Here is an 18,634-nt window from a genome sequence, read left to right as displayed (position 1 = left end):
GAGAGCTGACACAAGGTTGCCAGAGAGGTTGTGGAATCTCTTGCCTGGAGATCTCTAGAAGCTGTGTGGAGAGTCCTCTGAGCTTTGGGTGTCCCTGTTGAGCAGGAGGTTTGACCTGATGACCTCCAGAGGTCCCTTCCAGCCTCAGCCTGTCTGTTTTCCATCACAAATCAACTATCTTTTTTTTATGCTTGCAGTGTTGGAGAACATAGACGTGCTTAAATGTTCTCTTTGAAGGATTGTTACTCTATGGCTGTCTAGTCATTAAACACTTTGGCTACAGCACAAGCAGCACGTTTTAGATTCAGTTGCAACTTCCTAAATAATCGTTCTTGACAGCTTCAAGGTAGAGCAGCATTTATTTTTTTTATTATTTTAGAGGGAAGGAGGAGCCTCAAATTAGTTACTTGGACATTCAGAAGAGATTAACCAAAAAAAAAAAAAAAAAAAAAAGTAAGGCACTTGGAATTAAATATATAACACAATAACCTACATCTTTACATTTTTCATTTTCACACCTTTCTGTAAATAAGCTGCAGAACTGTGTGAAAGCAGCACAGTAATCTCTCAGCAACCCTCCTGTCTCTTCACGGGGTGTACTGGATACCTAAAATGTTCCACAATGCTGTCAAAGAGTGAGATTAACACAGATTAAAACATCAAGCAAGCGAACTCCAAAGTGTAATTATCTTTGGATTTGCATTTCAGCACGCCTTGCTGAATAAAGTTTGCGTGTAGTTTCACCTCAAACAGAGCCAAAGCCTCAATGAACATGGCTGGAATAAGCACGGTGAAGGAACATCCTGCTTTGTGTCAACAGACGTGTTCCACGTTCAATTCCCATTTTATATACTCAGGAAACAGCCACGTGAGACAAAGTTCATTAGAGAGCCACTTTTAACAGCTTTCTAGGCTATTTGAGGGCTGATAACTCCAGACAATACTTGATGTTAATCCATTGTTTTCTTGTCTAGTATACTCGGGAAGTGAATACTCTATAACTTTACGCAACTGATTGTGAATGCTGTGGCTTAAAAACTGATGCCTGCCAGGGTCACCGATCAGCACTTCAGTTTCATGTATCCTGATGCATTTCCTCAGCCAGTGATGAAGATCATCAGCAAGTTGTTCATCGTAAAACATATCTCCTAGAACAATGAGGTCCCACTTGCCAGCTTCTGAGTTAATGATGTTCTTAATGGTGATGGGAAAGGGAGTAACGTGGTTCAGTTCACAGTTCAAACTCATTGCCATTCCTGCAACTGAAAAACAGTCACAAAGTAAAACTGAAGCTGTTTTAGGATTCTACTGTACAGCTCCCTGCAAGTTTGACAAAAGTTCCATCTTTCATCACAAGTATTTTGGCTTATCTAATGTAGAGACTCCCACAGCTTTCATTATGTGTTAAACCTCACATCTCAATCTATCATTATACTTCCTCCTTAATCACTGAATAATCAAATTATGAATAAACTACTTTCACAAGTAATACAAGGGAAAAAATCCCAAAATCAAATAGAATCATGGAATGGCTTAGGTTGGACACGATCTTCTAGTTCCAACTTCCCTGCCATGGGCAGGGCTGCCACCCAGCAGACCAGGCTCCGGGGGATCCCATCCAAGCTGGTCCTGAGTGCCCCAGGGATGGAACACCCACAGCTTCTCTGGGCAACCTGTTGCAGAACAAATCCTGGGGAAAAAAAGAAGGGTAAAATCTAGGCCCTAACATATGAAACTGCAGGAACATTCTTTGGGTTACAGAAACCAACTGGCCAGCTGTGATGTCTCAGAACTAATTATTTGCCATTTTTTGCCTAATTAAGTTCTAGTTCTGCTTATAACTTCCAGATGTACTGCTTATCTATGAGAAACATCCTTCCTGCCCACAAGACTTCTATAAAAAGAGCAACATCCTTGAACTATGGCCACAAGTCCAAAACAGAGGCCAATCATTAGAGACCAGGTGTGTTGGGAAAGCCTGTGCCCAAACATGGATGCAGTGAGTAGGGGGACACCTCCCCAAATGATCACCAAAGACCCCCACACAGGCACAGAGGCCTCAGTTATGTTTGTGTGATCTTGTACTGGTATAATCCTATGAATATGTAGTAGGTATGTGTGACTTACGTACTAGACAGGCATATATTAAAAATAATTGAAATAAGTGGAAGAAGATGTAAAGACTCAATGTCTTAATTTTGTGGAGATTACTCACCTTATGCCCTGCACAGAAATGAAGCCATGTCTCCTCTCTAAACACCTGTTGATTTTAAAATCTCTCAGAATACATTTATAAGACAACAGCTTCACTTGTAATTCTCTTCCAAAGCAGATGTATAAGAAACATTTGATAGAAACATAGCTGTGCATTCATTCTAAGGAGCTATGGAGATGCATTTGGTGCAAGAAAGGGTGGTACAACCCAGCTTCTAGTACTGCCAAAAGCCTTTTTAGTGTTCTTTTTAGCATTTTTAAAACTCTGTCTGGAAACAGATTCTGCCAAGTGAATGAGGGAAAAGTTTTAAATATATTGTAAAAATAATAAAGATCTTTGCACAGAGGTAGGAAAAGAAGGGCTTACTGGGGTCAATGTCATTAGCAAGGACTTGAGATGCACCACTCATCACAGCAGCTATTGCTGTTGCTCCGCATCCACTTCCAAGATCCAGAACAGATCGCCCTTTGACAACACATGGATTATCCAGAATGTACCTGCGTTTAAAAGAAAAAAACTGTCAGAGCAATAAACCAGATATGCAAGTTTCTTGCTTATATGTTGTGCTGCAGAAAACGTTCTCGTCATACATGTAGCAAAACATGGTATCTTAAAGGACACTTATTCCAAATATGCAGCTTCTGTATAGATCCTTATTTGTTTCCGCTGATACAAAAAAATCAAGAACTTGGATCCCAACACATCTGTGTGCATACACCCAGGAACCCAGGCTGGGAGAACAAGACACCCTACCTGCAAACTAAAACAGATATTGTGAGATGGCAGCAAGGAGGCTGGGACCAGGACTGAAGACACAGAATATCCTGATGAGGACCTTGGGACGCATAGAGGAGCTGACATCCCTTGCCCCTCGTCCTGCACTTCATCACAAGGAGTTCTACCAGACAGCTTTGACACACACAGCTTGGTGCTCGATTATGCAGATACAAGACCAGTGAGTGAAACTGGCTTAGTTTTAATGAAAATAACCTTCTCCTGCGAGGTCTGAAATCCAGCTTTGTTCCCCCTCTGCAGCCTTCGCTCCCCCAGGAGAGCCAATTTAGTACCAGGGCAAAGGATGGGTGGGAACACCAGAGAAAGCACTCCGCTTCCTCCTTCTGCGGCTGTGCTTGCACTTGCAGTGATGCTCCTGCAGCAACAAGGAGAGCACAGCCTGGCCCAAGTGCTGTGTTTCCAATGGAATGCTTCTCAAGTTACCCCTCATGACTGTGCTCATTTAGGACAGTCGAACCAACGTATCCTCTGGCACAGACACTGTGCTGGTGTTGGAGCCTGCTGTCTGCCATGCTGGGTTAACAAGCTGTCTTACATTGCAAGTTGCATGAAATCTGGAATGGTGGAAATGCCAGCTGTGAAACAAAGATGGTTAAAGAAGCAGTGTGTTCTCATGTTCCCGTGTTCCTTTTTCAGATTGTGCAGCTAATTTCTGACACTTCCAATGCCTCTAAATGAGTGCATAGATAATAGGACAATCAAGTGGTGAGATGCTAGTTAGTGGACTGAACTTACTGGCATACCTGGACAGGGCTTGGCCTCCTGGCCAGTAAATTGCCCAGAAAGGGTCCCCATATGGCCACAGGTCGGGCTTTTCCCTCCAGAACCTGCAGCGAGGGGTGAGGAGGCGCAGCCGGATCTCTGGTGTCAGGTGCCCACTGCTGGTCACCTCTGTGTTCTCTTCCAAAAATGCTCTCACCTCAGGGTCCAGCGACTTGCCAGCACTCCAGTGGCAGCAGCGCTTCCAGCGCAGAGCAGAGCCTCCCCTCCTGCAGGCCTTGCCCAACAGCAGCAGCCTCTTCCAGCTGCTGAAGGCCATGGCCCCAAAGACAAGCTCAGAGCACAGCTGGTCAGGGACAGCTGATGAGGCAGAAGGCTTGAAGCAAGTTCACAGCATGCTGTTTTTCATAGTGATGGATGACGATTCCTGAAAGGAAAACATGACATAAATGATGTTTCTGTGGCTTCAGAACCATGTACTGGTAAGGCTTTGGGGAGGTACAGCTGCTGCTGTGCCATCAAGAACTGGCGTTTTGCCCTGGGGAGCCTGCAAGGCCAGCAGGAAACATGGTAACAGAGAAGCTATCCATCCGGGACAGTGCTACAAATATACCCAGAGAGAAACAGTCAGCGACAAAGCTAAAAGCTAGATAATGTGGCCTTATAACATCTTCGTCTGCCTTGAGGGCACAGGCAGAGAAAGCTGCTCTCATTAAGGTTCTACCACAGCATCATTAGTTTTGGTAGCAGGGCTCTGGAATTACAGACCTATGGACACAGCAAAGATCACCACTATGGGTTCTGGGAGATGCCACTAATTTTTAGCTTTCTCACAGGGATGACCTTATATGAAAATTATGTTTTTACATCAAAGGCAAGGATCTCCTCAGTGGACCTTCCTCTTTCTCCCTCAGAATAGTCAGGCTTCCAGCTTCAAGATCTAAAACCAGCTCAAGAACCAACCGTAATCGATTTTTCGCACCTCAGGCTGTATTTTAAAGATGGTCTTACAGTGCAGAAGTCTCACGTGGATGCTCTCAGGTGCAGAAGAAAGCAAACCTCCACTGTGGTAGCCCATTTCCTGTGAGAAACCACAGTGACACACTCCAAGCTAACACAAGGGAAAGCAAACTGAGTGCATTCCAAGCTGCCTTTGGAAACCAAGATATCCAGACTGGGCACAGCAGCCCACAGGGACCTGCTGACACCACTCAGGGCTGGTTTCCATGTCACAGGCAGTGAAGGCAAGGAGAGTGGGAGCATGGTATGTCAGTGTGCTTCACGTGGCATTCTGTGTGTGTGTTGGCCTATGCTTTAGTTCACAGAATCATAGAATGGGTTGGGTTGGAAAGGATCTTAAAGTTCACCCAGCCCCAACCCTGTGCCGTGTGCAGGGCTGCCACCCAGCAGTTCGGCTGCCCAGGGCCCCATCCAGCCTGGCTCTGAGTGCCTCCAGGGATGGGGAACCACAGCTTCTCTGGGCAGTCTAATTATTGCTTGATGGCTTCCTACAGCAATTAAGAACTGAACTCCCATAGTGCTCGCTGTTTAGGTCGATTTAGTTAAATCTTTAAATCATTGGCTGAAGGCTTTGTATTTTTATTGCTAATAAGCACCCGTCACAATGTTTCTCATTGCTCCACGCTTCAGAATGCTATTCAGCAAAGCCCACGTAATTAACGAATGTAATCAATGAACGCCTTCCTTCTGGAAGGCACAGCTACCCAGGCCCCATCTGCCTGAGGGAAGCACCAGATTAACCAGAATCAATGACACGCATAAATCTGGCCAGACAACGCTGCGCGCTGGCTTTCCCCATGAATTGCTGCAAACCGGCAGGGCTGATGAGGCAGCTTAAATTTCGCACCGCCCGCCACGACGCTGAGCGGCGCCGCATTCATTTCCAGCAGTCACCAGCACCGGGCAGCGCACCCCGCGGGCCGCTCCGCCGGGCCCGGCCTCACCGCGCCGCGCCTCAGGGCCAGGCAGCGCCGGGCCCACACCTACCTGCTGCTGCCGGCGCCGCTCCGCTCCGCCCGCCGCGCTGCGCCACGCCGCGCCCGCCCCCACCCCGCCCCCTTAAAGCGGCAGCTCAGCCGCGCGCCTCCTGGAGAACTCAATTCTGTCACGTCTGGCACGGGCTGCCCAGAGAAGCTGTGGTGCCCCATGGCTGGAGGCGCTCAGGGCCAGGCTGGATGGGGCCCTGGGCAGCCTGAGCTGCTGGGTGGCAGCCCTGCCCATGGCAGGGGGTTGGGGCTGGGTGGGCTTTGAGGTCCCTTCCAACCCAAACCATTCTAGGGCTCTCTGGTTCTATGAAATTCCACGCTTCAAAAAGGATCTCCAAGGGTGGCTAGTTTTTAAGCGCAGATAGCATGGCCTCAGCTGGATCTGCCCTCATCTCCTAAGTTATGAGGCCATCTAGTGACCTGCTGCCTTAGCACACTTAAAACGTGTTCGCCGATGCAAAAGCATCTTACAAAGCAGAACCTTTCATCGAACGTGGCTTCCTGTACCGCATGTCAGAGAAAGCTGGCCCTGAAAGATCAGGGCCCAGTGCAGCCAGTGTCTGCTATCACAGGACGGGGCCTAGCATCCACCCGTGCCTCCAGCTCCAAGAAGAAAAACACTGAAAGCACTCATAATACCCCAAAGTGTACATTAAATATGCGATTGAGGGGTCCCTGTGCCCTCTAGGTGCTCACCAATATGCTAGGAATGAAGAGCTCAGTAACACAACAAGGAAGCATTATCAACATCAGTGTGAGGTGCCTGGCTGTGGTGCAGTAATGGCTTTATCACACAACACGCTGCCTAGAGTGATATTAAAAGGCTCTGACAGCAGTGGTGGCTGCCAGTCTTCTCACAAAGTCAGGGTGAACCATTTCGACCCTCAAGACATGCTTGTGCTGATGACTTCAGGAAGTATCAAAGCCTGTCCACCTCGAGAAAAAACTCTTTTCTTTTCAAAGGCTTTTTGCTTTAGTATAGGTAGGGACATCTTGAGAATTTCTGCTGATCAAATGCATGATGTAAGCTGCAAACAATTAACTACGCTGGAATCTGCTCTGAGAACAAGGACAACTTTGATCACAGCATAACATCAATCTGGTAGGTGGTGAAGAAATACAACTCTTTCAAAAGGCAGTTGTAGAGTTGCTCTTCAGGGACTCCTGTGTGTTTGAGGGAATTAGTGGATTGCTGGTTGATGCTACAACTGCCCATGTACATGGGGAAATCTTGTTTGAACCAATTAACAGCAAGGAAATGGAATTGCACAGGGACAGAAAGCAGGAGAGAGTAGCCACTGTTTCATCAAGGAGTTGATGACTCAGTTAAAGCAAGAAAGACCTGCAGTGCAGCAGCCATGTGATAACCCCAGCTCGTTCCTTCTCTCCTGATTTGTAGATCTGAAAATCCAGTCCCATTTTCCAGATCTCTTTTTGGAATGCCAACTGCCATAGCTAATGGCAGTGGAAGAACCTGAGTGGAAATTCACAGAAGGGCATATGAATGAACTCGGACTGCTATTGATTTGTAAAAAGCCTCTTCCTAACAACTCAGTATCAGCAGCCAAGGTTTGGCATGCGAAGATCAATTTGTGGTTAGCTGGAGGTGCAGAAACAAGTCATTACCAAAATGCAGCTGGCACATCAGCTAGTAGCTAAGGCAAACTTGAAAATGAGAGTTCTGCACAGGTAAGGGAGAGGAAATTGAATGATTCTGTTGTGCCTTCAGGTACAGCCCACATATATTCATTTCAGAATCACTGCATCTTTTGCATTTGAGCAATAGATAACCTGACAAAACAAATCACACATTACATATAGAATGTCTGAAAGCACTAGGTGAGTTCTTCATAGGTTTACTTGTCCCACTGCTGCACTGGGTTAGGAGTAGGAATGAGCAGTAGCTGGCAAACACAAAGGCATCAGATGCATCCTGGCAGGGGAGCACAAGGTGCAGCATTTTATGAGGTGAAAAAAGCTGAAGCTGAGTTAATCTATTCCTTGTACCAATGCGTACTTAGTCTTCCTGAGATTAGGGGTCCCAGAGGTAAGACCAAAAAGATGGAAGTTCTCATTTGTCTGCATATGTAGTTAGGGCACACTTGGCTGCTCATATTGATGCACAGTCAGACAGAAGAACATTTGTGTTGCATGGACAGTGCCTCAAAAGACACATGGAGTCAGATTGTTTGTGCTTTGTGCTCTTAAAAGAAAGATGTACCTTGTAATGTGCTGCTCTGGATTTGGTTGCCTGCTCCTGCAAGGGTACTTGTTTGGATATTTGTTTTGATACTAAAAGTAGAGAGTACATTTTTAAAGTATGCATGAGTCCTGGTTTGGTTTTGTTTTGTTTTAACGGGTGAAGTCTCCTTGAAAAACTGGACCTTAATTCCTATAGATCTCTTAAAATAATGATGCTTGGTTGCAGCTCCCAGCAGTGTATTGCAACAATCAGCTAGCATGAGTGAAACCTCACTATGGAGGAAAATTAAACAGAAACCAGCCCAGACTGGTGGGAATATCTTCCTATCGATGGAACCACATCCTGTACAAACAGGTATGCTGATGGCTTTTGTTTCCAACATCCTATCTTGGATGGCCAGGCCCTGGATTTCAGTGGTCTGTGGGAAGCTCTTGGGTGTCTCCAGCTCTGCAGCTGGCCCAAGGTGGGACAGAGCTGCTCAGGGTAGGAGGAAGACCTATAAATAGAGCTGAGGAATGGCTGTGATTGCTATGTCAGCATTTAACTGTGGTTGCTCCTGTTCTGTCATGTTCAAACTGTGCTTCCCTGCAAAGCCCTGAGAGGAAGATGATAGAACCTGCATGCAGAGGAGCTGCTCACACAAGAGGAATTCCTTCCGGGCAGTCTGTAGCTGTCTAAGTCCTCTTGGATGAAATGAAGACATTCACCATGTACCTATCCTTCCTGGCTTCCTATGATAGGAAAATCCACCCTACCTTCCTTCTCCTCGGGGCTATCTTATGGCCCCTCCGTTTGTGATGTTCCAGAGGTGATCTGCCAGTGTCATGGCTTCAATATATTTATTAGACCTTAGTGTTTCCCTGTCAGGACAAACAAAGCCAAACAGGGCTAAGTCAGTGTTCGGTCTGGAACAAGAGAACAGAACAGCAGCTTGGGGTCCTAAAGTAACCAATAGTTCCCAGGCTCAGCCCTGCTTGTTGCCAGGCAGGCTGCATTCACTAGTGTGTTCAAACCTGTGACTAATTCCTTCTCTCTTCTCCAGGCAGCGCTCCAGCTTCCTCCAGAAATAAACCCTGATGCTGTAGTACATTTTGTTGTCTGTTTTTTGAGGGCAATGCTAACACACTGGTGGCAGGGATAAGATAAGCAAATAAAGTTTTCAAGGATCTGCATCAGTTCAGGCAGTGAACTGCATTTATTCTGCATTTCCCCAGGGCCAAAGAACTGCACAGAATGTTTCAGTTTCCTGCTGGATCTCAGAGCCTGGCATCAGCTGAATTCCTCCTTTCACCTTCTGTGTGGTGATCTGACAAACATTTAGGCCCTTGTGAGGATCTGGGGACAGAAGAATTGATGGAGACCTCAGGCAGATGCAAGACGCATGATGCCTACAGGAGAGTTCCTAGGGGAAATTTTGAATACAGTGTGTCTCCTCTTCTGGGTGATGTTTGCTGTTAAGAGGGCTGTTCCAAAAATAATGCCTCCTGTTTTATTATATTTACAGATGTTGATGGTATAGCAGTAGAGGTTAAGCCTTCCCACCAATATTCCATTATATGTTGTTGCCATATGACAGATGGCAACAGAGGGGCAGTCTGACAAAATGGCGTCTGACTTGGAAGTAGGTATGAAGCAAAAGCATGCCACTGAATTCCTCCTTGAGGAGAATATGGCACCCAGTGACATTCATTAGCACTTGTTGAACATTTATGGAGACCAAACAGTGAATGTGAGCAAACGGAAGCAGTGGACAGTGCATTTCAACAGTGATGCAGCGGGTCAGCTCCACTGTTGTTGATTTTTACAAGTGTGGCATGCAGGCTTTTATCTATCAGTGGTGAAAATGCATAGCTAGTGGTGGTGATTGTGTTGAAAAATAGTGTTTTGTAGCTGAGAATTTGCTCTATCAGTGTTGTTGTGTTCTTTGTATCTGTTGTCATTTCACAGAATCACAGAATTGTAGGGGTTGGAAGGGACCTCCAGAGATCATCGAGTCCAACCCCCCTGCCAAAGCAGGTAAGGTTTCCATAGAAATAAATAGGATACATTATTTTTGGAGCAACCTATGTACATTTTGGGGTATTTCAGGTTCCTCAAGAAATTTAATTGTATGGCAGGGTCCTGCTCTATCAGGGCAGCTTTGCTCTTTGCTATTTTGCACTTGTATCCAAAGGACATGGAAAGAGGTTACACCACTGCCCAGAGGAGTGGAAATACAGCTCTCTGCAACCCCAGCTGGCTCACTCATCAATGTGTTGGAGTTTGAGTTCAACATCATCAAGCACATAAGAGCTACTATTTATGCACATGAGGGTACAGAGTGGTCACAAGGCACTGGAGAAGGTCCCAGTATTCAGGCTTGTCATCAGTGTTTGGTGATATCTACTGTGTTGGTTTCACTGGCTTTCCTGACTGTGCTTAGCCATGCAGGTGTACCCTCCAGCTGTTTGGCAACTCTATTCTTAGGATAAAGGCAACTCTGCCATTTTTGTATTGGCAGGTTTCAAATGCATGCTTGGCCGGATCCATGGGGTTTGCTTACAGAACAGCTTGAACTGAGGATGGTCTTTGTGTGCTTCAGGCCTCTCCAAACTGACTGGGTACCTCAGCAGCGCACAGTGGTTTCTATCCTGGCAGCAGATGATGTGATACAGTGTGCTCCTCATAGCACATTCAGCCCAGAGGACCCCCGGTGTGGCACTAGGTGACCTCACAGCTCTGTTTCTATCAGCTGAGGGGTCAGGTCTCCTGCAGTCAGCTGCACCCAGCCCTAGTAGAAAGTGACGGTGCTGTTGTGACCATGCAGCACAGCCATTGTGTTTGGCTGCAAAGACTGCAGCTGCTCTCTCGCCTTCAGTGCTGAGCACTGGGAGACGGGACAGTTCTGGTTTGTCCTGAGGAAAACTCCTGGGATTGCCCCTAACCATGGTGTTTTGGCTTGGAGGGAGGCACTGAGCCCATTGCCACATCAGAGGGTGTTAAATGCTCCCACCCCCAAAGGATGTGCCTGACAGGAATCACTGGAATTGCTCAGCATGGATCCGGGTTTAAATAAGTTGTGGCTGTTGGGTTGCAAGGAAGTCACTAAGAAACATGATCCTCAAGGAGAAGCAAGCTGCTTTGATCTCTGTTCTGTTGTTAGATGTGAGCTCAGAGCAGAACTCCAGTACTTCTAAGCAAAAGTATGAGTGCAGGAAAGCTGTCATCAGTAGAAAGAATCCTAAGCAGCAAAGTACTTCAAGGCAAAATTTTGTTATCTGGCATGGGGAATGAGTGGCAGAGAGATATGACTGAACCTATGAATATAAATGTTTAGATGTCTGCTAAAAAGCACATGCTGCAATAGGGAAAATGAAGCAGACCCTTTAGTGCTTTTAATTTGCAAGAAGTGCTTTTAGATTTGTAACACCACTGTGACGATCTCAGCATGTATTATAACAGCACAAAGCAAAGTAGCAGTCCTTGCTAAACAGGGAAATAATTCGCAATGCATATTCATTTCAGGAAATACTTTTCATCTGTCCTTGGTCTCGTGTTATATATTGGCTATGGATTTGGTGCATTTGGATTTTTCTAGCACGCCCTTGGGCTTTCAAGTGTGCGAGGATGCATTGTAATGTAGATGTGGGGTGTCTGGCACTTCTTAGTGAATAGAGCTTCAAAGGGAAGTTGGGAAATTGAAATCAGGGAAGTTGAAATCAGACTCTAATTACATTTGTACGGGGGCCAAAGGCATTTTGACAAAGAGCTTATGTGCAGTTTAGGAACAGATTTTGTCCAGAATGCATGAAAATATAGCTTTGGTTAGCACTCCCACTGGTATCGGCAGATATGGGACTGGCCTGATTTTTATGAAACAAAGACAAAGGAAAATTTTGTTAGTGAGGTATACATGGAAGCCCTCCCAGTGCCAGAGATGGTCTAACTGGGAGAACCGACCACTGGCACAGCTGTGCCTCAGCCATCGCAGCCAGCATCGCTGCGGACATGTGGTCAAGCAGCTATCCAGCTTCTCCTGCCTTTCCCCTTGCCGCAACGTGTACCTCCTTTATTTCCTTGGATCTCTCCCAGGCGAACACACAGTAAGCTGCTGGATGCTGGAGCACTGGTATCAGAGGGGTAAGAGCTTAGAGGCAGGTGCACCTGCCCATGGTGCGACGCCAGCGGGGCCGCCTGCCAAACAATAGAGCTTTGTCCTGGCAGATGTCGGGGCAGCGGAGCAGCAGCGTTGGCTCCGTTCTCCTGAGTGCAGCTGAGGAGCGTGCTGACCTGATTCCAGCAGGCTGCCGCTTTGGTGCGGCTAGGGGGGATTTGGCCAAGGTCATGCAGCGAGGGAGTGATGCTGTCAGAGATGGATGGAAGTCGGCGTGGTGCTTTAGCTTGATGCTCGCAGCACAACACTTCCATTAATGCATGACAAGCCGGTGATTTATCCAAGCAGCGTACTTTGCTGATTAGGTTTTATCGCAGCCTGTGCGTCTTCTGTGACCAGAGAGCAGAGGGCAAACCTCACAGAGCAAAATACAGGCTCTCACCTCTGGGTCGTGGCGCTGAATCATCTGAAGTGTAATGGCTGTGTATGATCCTGCTCCTTGCTTGACGAGGATGACAGCCCACCTAGTCAGTCTCTTGGTAGAGCAGTTGTGTCTTGCACACTCAGTGTAAAATCAAAGGCAGAGTTGGAGTGAAGTGGCAGGCAGGAGCCCTGGGCTTTCATCATTCTGACACTGAACATGGATTTGTTTACCGAGGGTGAACTGGGTGCTCTGGCCAAGACAGTGGACAAGGATGCAGTTTTTTGAGAACATAGGAGTAGTGGGAAAGAAGGTGCAGGCTGCTGTTCGATCATTTCAGTCACCTTGCAAAACTTTCTGCCAAGGATCCTCTCCAAAAGCAGATAAGAGTGTCTGTATGTGCTTGCAGTGTAAGGGCATGTGTGCGATGGATGTACATAACGTGAATAAAATGCAATGAGCTACAATAGGGAATTACAGATTTTAAAGATTTAAATTTCAAATCACAGAAGCTTCAGAGATCCTGTGGCAGAAATGCAGGAAAGTCGTCTTTTGCTTCGTTATCTGTAACTCTGCTGTATGAATAATAATTATACTGTGTGACAGAGGAGAGCAGTGTGCTTTTATTCAAGCTTAGTCTTTATAGATATGAGGCCAGTATAGAAGACGAGCTACTTGCTTTAATGGTATTATAATTTGATCTAATATTAGAATATGTGCCTGCAGTATCTGCTTTCCAAGTAACAAGGAATTGTGCTGGAGGAAATGTTCTTTGCTTTTCTTATGGCTACTGATCTGGTTTGCTTACTTTTAAAGCCTGAGGCAGCAAATACCTTTCCAATGTTTTAAGCAGTCTTCTTGCATAAGCTTGGAGAATAAAATTTGCTTTATATATGAACCCTGCTGTGAGATTCACTGCTGCTTTTGTTTTTCTCTCTGTTTCTGCTGTGTGCTCTCCTTTGCTCTGAGCCTAGGATGGCTTCAGTGTCAGTCAGAAAGTCCATCTTTATGAGCAGCCTGTTTCTTCCAGCTATTTGTGCTCCGCGTCTTGTGAAGTAGCTCACAGCACTGCAAACAGCCCAAAGGAAAGTCATCCAAAAGCAGAGAACTGTCCTTCTGAGCACAGCAGACATTCATTTTCATCTTATTTGTTTTCCCTCTCTTCTACCTGACCAGATCTTGTGAATCTTGTGAGTATATAGGTATTAGAGCAAAAGAAGAGAGGCTTTCAATGGAAAATCAATGTGGCTTGGCAGCTGGTGAAAGATTGTATGCAGGAAGCTATAGAGTTATGTTAAGGAGTTGAGCAATCCATCACCAGCAGTATGATTTCCAATTCATTGAAGAACACTGAATTAAATAAAATGTGAAGCAACAGAATCCCAGCAAGGGTAAGTGAGATACCCTTCAAATAGCAGGGTTTTCCACCTCTCTGAAATATCGGGCATTGACTCCTTGCAGAAGTAGGACAAAGAGCTTGACAGACCTGTACTCTGATCTCCTATGGCAGATCCTAAGGATACTAAGGCTTGTTAGCATTTGACCCAATTTAAACTAACAGATTCTGAAAAAAAGAAGACTGGCTGAGAGATTGAGGAGAGGGAAAGCTGAAAAAACTTGACACTGGGAGAAAGATTCCCTGCAGCTGAAGACACGGGTGCCTAAGGAAGAACAAACCTGCTAAGCCCAAAATCTTTCCTTGCTGTCACACTACTGGAAAACTGGCAGGTGATGGGACAAAGCCGTGGCCACAGGAAACTCAGAAAGGTCATGGGTGATCTGGTCTATGCCGTAAAATTTCTGCAGTTCAGTCCTACCATATCCCCATTCCTTGGAGGAAAATGTTTGAAGCTCCTTCTGCTCTGGCACTGCTCTGTATTCTGCTGTCCTGGGGCCAAGCCTCATTTCATCAGGATTATTCTTACCTCTGCCATCAGAGTGGTTCCAAAGAATGTTTATCAGTATGGTGGTAGGCACTTCATGTATATAAATGCATTTTGGATGTGGGACATCCAGCCTATCCATCATGCCTTGTGGAGCTCTGAAACCCTCGGCTAGTGAAAGAAAAAAATCATCATATTTCCCACTAACTTTGATCATCCAAAATGCACCCCACACCTCAACCCTTTTGGTCACCACCTCTTCTCTGGCTGCGGAAAAGGTGTGAAGAAATTATGGCACAGCAGAGCATAGGGTGAGACAGAGCTCTACTGGGTGATGCGAAGCAGCAAAACAACTGGACCCTGCCCTGCTGAGCTGGCTTGAGGCAAAGCCCCTGTGATCTTTCCCCATGAGCAGCTGCTTGTACTTGGGCAGAAGAAGGAAGGGGCTAGGCTTGGTTTTCTGTGAAAGAAAATAAACAAAAAAGTAGCTGTAAGCAGGTATCCACTCACAGAATTGTCCAATTGTTTGAGTTGGAAGGAACTTTTAATGCAGCCCAGGATATGGTTGACTTTCTGGGATGTGAGGGCATATTGCTGGCTTACACCCAGCTTGCATCCATCAGCGCTTCCAGGTCCTTTTTGGCAGTGCTGTGCTCCATCCTTACATCCCCCAGCCTGTACAGAAAGTGGGGATTGCCACGACCCAGGTGCAGATCTTGCAGTTGGTTTTGTTGAACCTCGTGAGCTTCTCCTGGCCCTGCTGCTCAAGCCTGCCTAGGCCCCTCAGGGTGGCATCTCATTCCTCAGGTGTGTCAGTTACACCACACAGCTTGATGTCATCCACAAACCTGTTGAGGGTCCACTCAGTCCCACTGACAACATCGCTGATGAAGATGTTGAAGAGCAGCCCCATACCAGAGCAGAGGAAATTGTCACCCCTGGCCAGGAAGAAAATGGTCCTGATGTAACTGAGGTCCTCCAAAAGGGAGACCTACAAGGTGATGGTGCTCCACAGTGAGAGCAATTAGTTGAATGAGTGTCAGACTGGCTTAACTCTTACCCTCTGACCCAGAGCCCAGTGAGTAGACAGGTACAAGTTAATAAACAAACCAAACTAAATAAAACAGCCTGGCTCTCAGTGCAAAGTCGAGGACATATCTGGGCTCCCAGAACACTCCTACTTAGATCTGGAACAGTCTGGCTTGCCACACTGAGCACTGCAGCCACCAGAATCTGTGATATGATAAAGGACTGAGGTCTTCTTTTTCCAATGTGTGGAAATTGTTTCAGCTCTTGCCTATTTTCAGTAGAACACTAGAGAAAGATGAGACGTAAAAGGGGCCTATAATTTGCGAATCCAAGGCAAGGAGAGAGCAAAGATGCCATTGTGTTGCCAGCAGGTGGGAAGCAGCAGTTCTTCTCCATGCCTCCATCTAATGGCCTATGCTGCAGGTGAAATGCCAAATTCTTTGGAGGCATTTCCTTTTCCCAGCGTTTTGTTGTATAAGGACAAATACCAATCATATAAGAATATAATGTAATGTAAGCATGGCTCGTTGGATGGAGAGAGACTAACAGATTGTCAGAGAAGGATGAAATAGCACACTGCATTCTGCAAACAACCTGTTTAAAGTGTACAGGCAGTGGAATTACTGAACATGAGCAGGGAGCTCATCAGATTGAAAAAAACAGTCTCAGAACTTCAGAATCGTCTAAGTCCTATTAGAAGGGGATGCTGCCCCCAAATTTGTCTGCCGGGGCTTTGACACAGAGTGACCGTAACAGCAGGGCTGTACAAATGCAGATAGGATAACGCTGATTTCTTCCTGGACACGGTGCAATGGTTATTAAATCTCAGGCAATCCGAGAATGAAGAAGTGCTTTAGATTTTGCCTTGTGTATGCAACAAGGAGACAGCTGTCTGTATGGTAAGCACGATATGATGAAAGCCGTTTATGGTACACGAGCGGAGACCTTCTCTGCCCCACGCACATCCATCACCCGCCCTCCACAGCTCACTTCTGTCGTTCGGACCTTCCGCCTAACAAAAACCCACCGTCCTCAGCGCCATTCCCACAGGAAGACGTTGCTGACAGCCGGAGCGCCGCTTCCCGCCCGCCGCTTTTTGTCTGGAAGCCGCCCGACCCCCCCCCCAGTCACGCCGCCCCCATAAGCCAGCACGGGGTTGGGAGCGCCCAGGCGGGAGGTGCCGCTACCGCGCAGGGTTTAAAAGCCCCGCGGGGGCGGACCGGCAGCGCAGCACCGCCTGCCGCCCGCCCCTCTCAGCTGACAGTGGGGTCGGAGCTACCGCTCGGTGCCCTCCGGAGCCGCCCAGCGCCCGCCGCCAGCGCCCGGTGCCCTCCGCCGGGGATGGGGGGTGGCGCGCCGTGAGCCCGCCGCGCTGCCGCAGGGAGCCGGAGCCGCCGCCGGGATGAGCGGGAGCGGCGCCCCCGGGCCCGGCGCGGCCCCGTGCCGCTTCGCCCACTACTTCGTGCTCTGCGGCATCGACGCGGAGAGCGGGCTGGAGCCCGACGAGCTGGCAGGTGAGCGGCCGGTAGCGGCGCGGGGCAGCAGAGCGGCCGCCGCAAAATGTCCGCGCCTCCCCCCCCACCCTGCGGAGGGGCCGCCGGTCCTCCGGGGAACGCGGGCGGGGGGCCGGGCTCCGGTCCGGTCGAGCGGCGGAGCCGGCACGGGCGGCAGCTTCGGCCCCGCTGCTGGGCTGCTGCGGAACCCTGCGGAACCCCGCGGCCGAGCTTGGTGCCGAGAGAATGCGTGTTCTTCCCCGTTGTGTGCTGCAAACCGGAGGGAGGGATGTGGGAAGAACCGAATAAATGAATGCGATTGCATCGCCGGTTGCCTTTCTTTCACGTCTTCTGTCTGTTCGGAAATAGTCTTCCCGCATCCTTCGCTCTCCACCCCCAAAAATGTCACAGATCCAAGAATGAGACTGTTACTGTGGGATCGTGGAGATGCTCATGCGTTTTCTAAAATTTTTATTGTTGGAGAGCTTATGCCTGTATCTGAGCACATCATGTTGGGGAAGACTGTATTCTCTCCTAAATGTCACTGTGCTCATCTAAAAGGAAACATTTAAGACAGCTTTTAGGTGTAAAGCAGGGCTGACTGTAAGCTTAGTGATGGGGCATAATTGCATAGAAGCAGAATGTTTCTTCTCTGAGTTAGGAGCCTGTAAGCACTGAGGTCCATAGGTCCCACTGTCCATATGCGCTCCTACTGTAGGCAAGGGACCTGCATGGGACAGGTGCAGGTGATGAGGCCTGTGAGATCTCTGGTGCTGCAGCGGGAAGGATGTGGCCTTGTGTTGTATAAGAGGGAGGCCGTGTGATCTGCACTGCTGACCCATGCACCCTGGTTGAAGTTCACGTTTATGCTGGCTGTAGAAGGGCGATATGAGCACCTGAAGTGCCACAGAGCCTTTCCTTCGCTTAGGTGTCTGTGTCTTTTCCCATTGTCTTTGCATTGAGTGCACAGTTGAGGCAGCCCTGGGGGCTCAGGGCTGAAGCGTTAGCCAAGCAGTCTGCCAGCTGTTTGTTTTCTAACACGTGTGGGTGACCGCAGTTGCGTGTTTTGGTTTTATTGCTTTTAATAGCAATGGCCTGGCTTGTGAGCCTTCGCCCAGCTGATGGCATGCAGGGTTTGATTTGCATAATGTGGCTTATTGGGGTGTGGGCAACTCTGAGTCGCCTCGAATTTTGCTTTCTGAAAAGAGCACGCTTTTAAGGCAGCATTGGCCAGCAGTGTGTGCCTTCCCCAGTGACGACCTGGGCTTCATAATGTGCCTTTTGCTGCTTTCTGCTCAGTTTTCCAGCAAGATGTACAGGTGTGCTCTTGGGAAGCACTGCAGGTTCGCACAGTGCCCTGGCTCTGTCTCTTCTGTGGCAACTTAGGAGATTCCAGCAAGACCAATTGGATTTTAAAGCTTATTGGGTAATAAAAGCATTCAGGAATTTTTGGTGGTAGCAATGCGAGACGGCATCATCAACGCCTAGGAGGGCTGGGATGTAGCAAAGGAAGAATTAGAGTAACAGAACTATGATGGGACTGCTATTAGCCATGGTATATTTTTAGGGACTCGTGACAAGAGCTTTCTGCTATCAGCTGGGAGCTGAGCAGTTGGAAGTGCTGGAGAGGAACAGGCAGTGCTGTGAGGCAGCATGTAATGCAGCCCTGCAAAAATTAACTCTGGCTTTAGACGTAGCTGAGAAAATGTTTCTGTTAAAGCTTGGGGAGTGCTAATGCCACCATAGGCAGGCACCAGGGAGGTATCATAAAGCACT

General features: G+C 47.7%; 2 protein-coding genes across 9 annotated transcripts in view; one reads left to right on the top strand and one right to left on the bottom strand.

Annotated features, from left to right (window-relative positions):
- Window positions 1–347: 347 nt before the first annotated feature.
- ETFBKMT (electron transfer flavoprotein subunit beta lysine methyltransferase) lies at window positions 348–16,495 on the bottom strand. 3 transcript variants are annotated; one of them, XM_052669061.1, is made up of 4 exons: window positions 16,393–16,495; window positions 3,754–4,157; window positions 2,582–2,712; window positions 348–1,262 (listed from the first exon to the last, which is right to left on the bottom strand). In XM_052669061.1, the coding sequence occupies exons 2-4, from the start codon at window positions 4,047–4,049 to the stop codon at window positions 898–900; spliced, it is 792 nt and encodes a 263-aa protein (XP_052525021.1). In that variant the 5' UTR covers window positions 4,050–4,157; window positions 16,393–16,495; the 3' UTR covers window positions 348–897. The 3 variants fall into 3 exon arrangements, with proteins under 3 accessions (XP_052525021.1, XP_052525022.1, XP_052525023.1); XM_052669062.1 differs by lacking the exon at window positions 16,393–16,495 and adding an exon at window positions 5,738–5,800; XM_052669063.1 differs by lacking the exon at window positions 16,393–16,495 and adding an exon at window positions 4,713–5,698.
- A 246-nt stretch (window positions 16,496–16,741) lies between these two features.
- DENND5B (DENN domain containing 5B) overlaps window positions 16,742–18,634 on the top strand; it is a 108,784-nt gene continuing 106,891 nt past the window's right edge. For 3 of the 6 annotated variants that reach the window (XM_052669054.1, XM_052669051.1, XM_052669052.1), the window contains exon 1: window positions 16,743–16,879. In XM_052669054.1, the coding sequence (XP_052525014.1) occupies window positions 16,768–16,879 (112 nt within the window). In that variant the 5' untranslated portion in view covers window positions 16,743–16,767. Of the gene's footprint in view, window positions 16,880–18,634 lie in introns of all 6 variants that reach the window. The other 3 variants (XM_052669050.1, XM_052669049.1, XM_052669053.1) reach the window with 2 other exon arrangements.

Source organism: Tympanuchus pallidicinctus, unplaced genomic scaffold (assembly GCF_026119805.1).
Source record: "Tympanuchus pallidicinctus isolate F22 unplaced genomic scaffold, pur_lepc_1.0 scaffold8, whole genome shotgun sequence".
NCBI lineage: Eukaryota > Metazoa > Chordata > Aves > Galliformes > Phasianidae > Tympanuchus > Tympanuchus pallidicinctus.
Note: the sequence above shows the minus strand (reverse complement) of the source record. Positions and strands in the feature narration are given on the sequence as shown.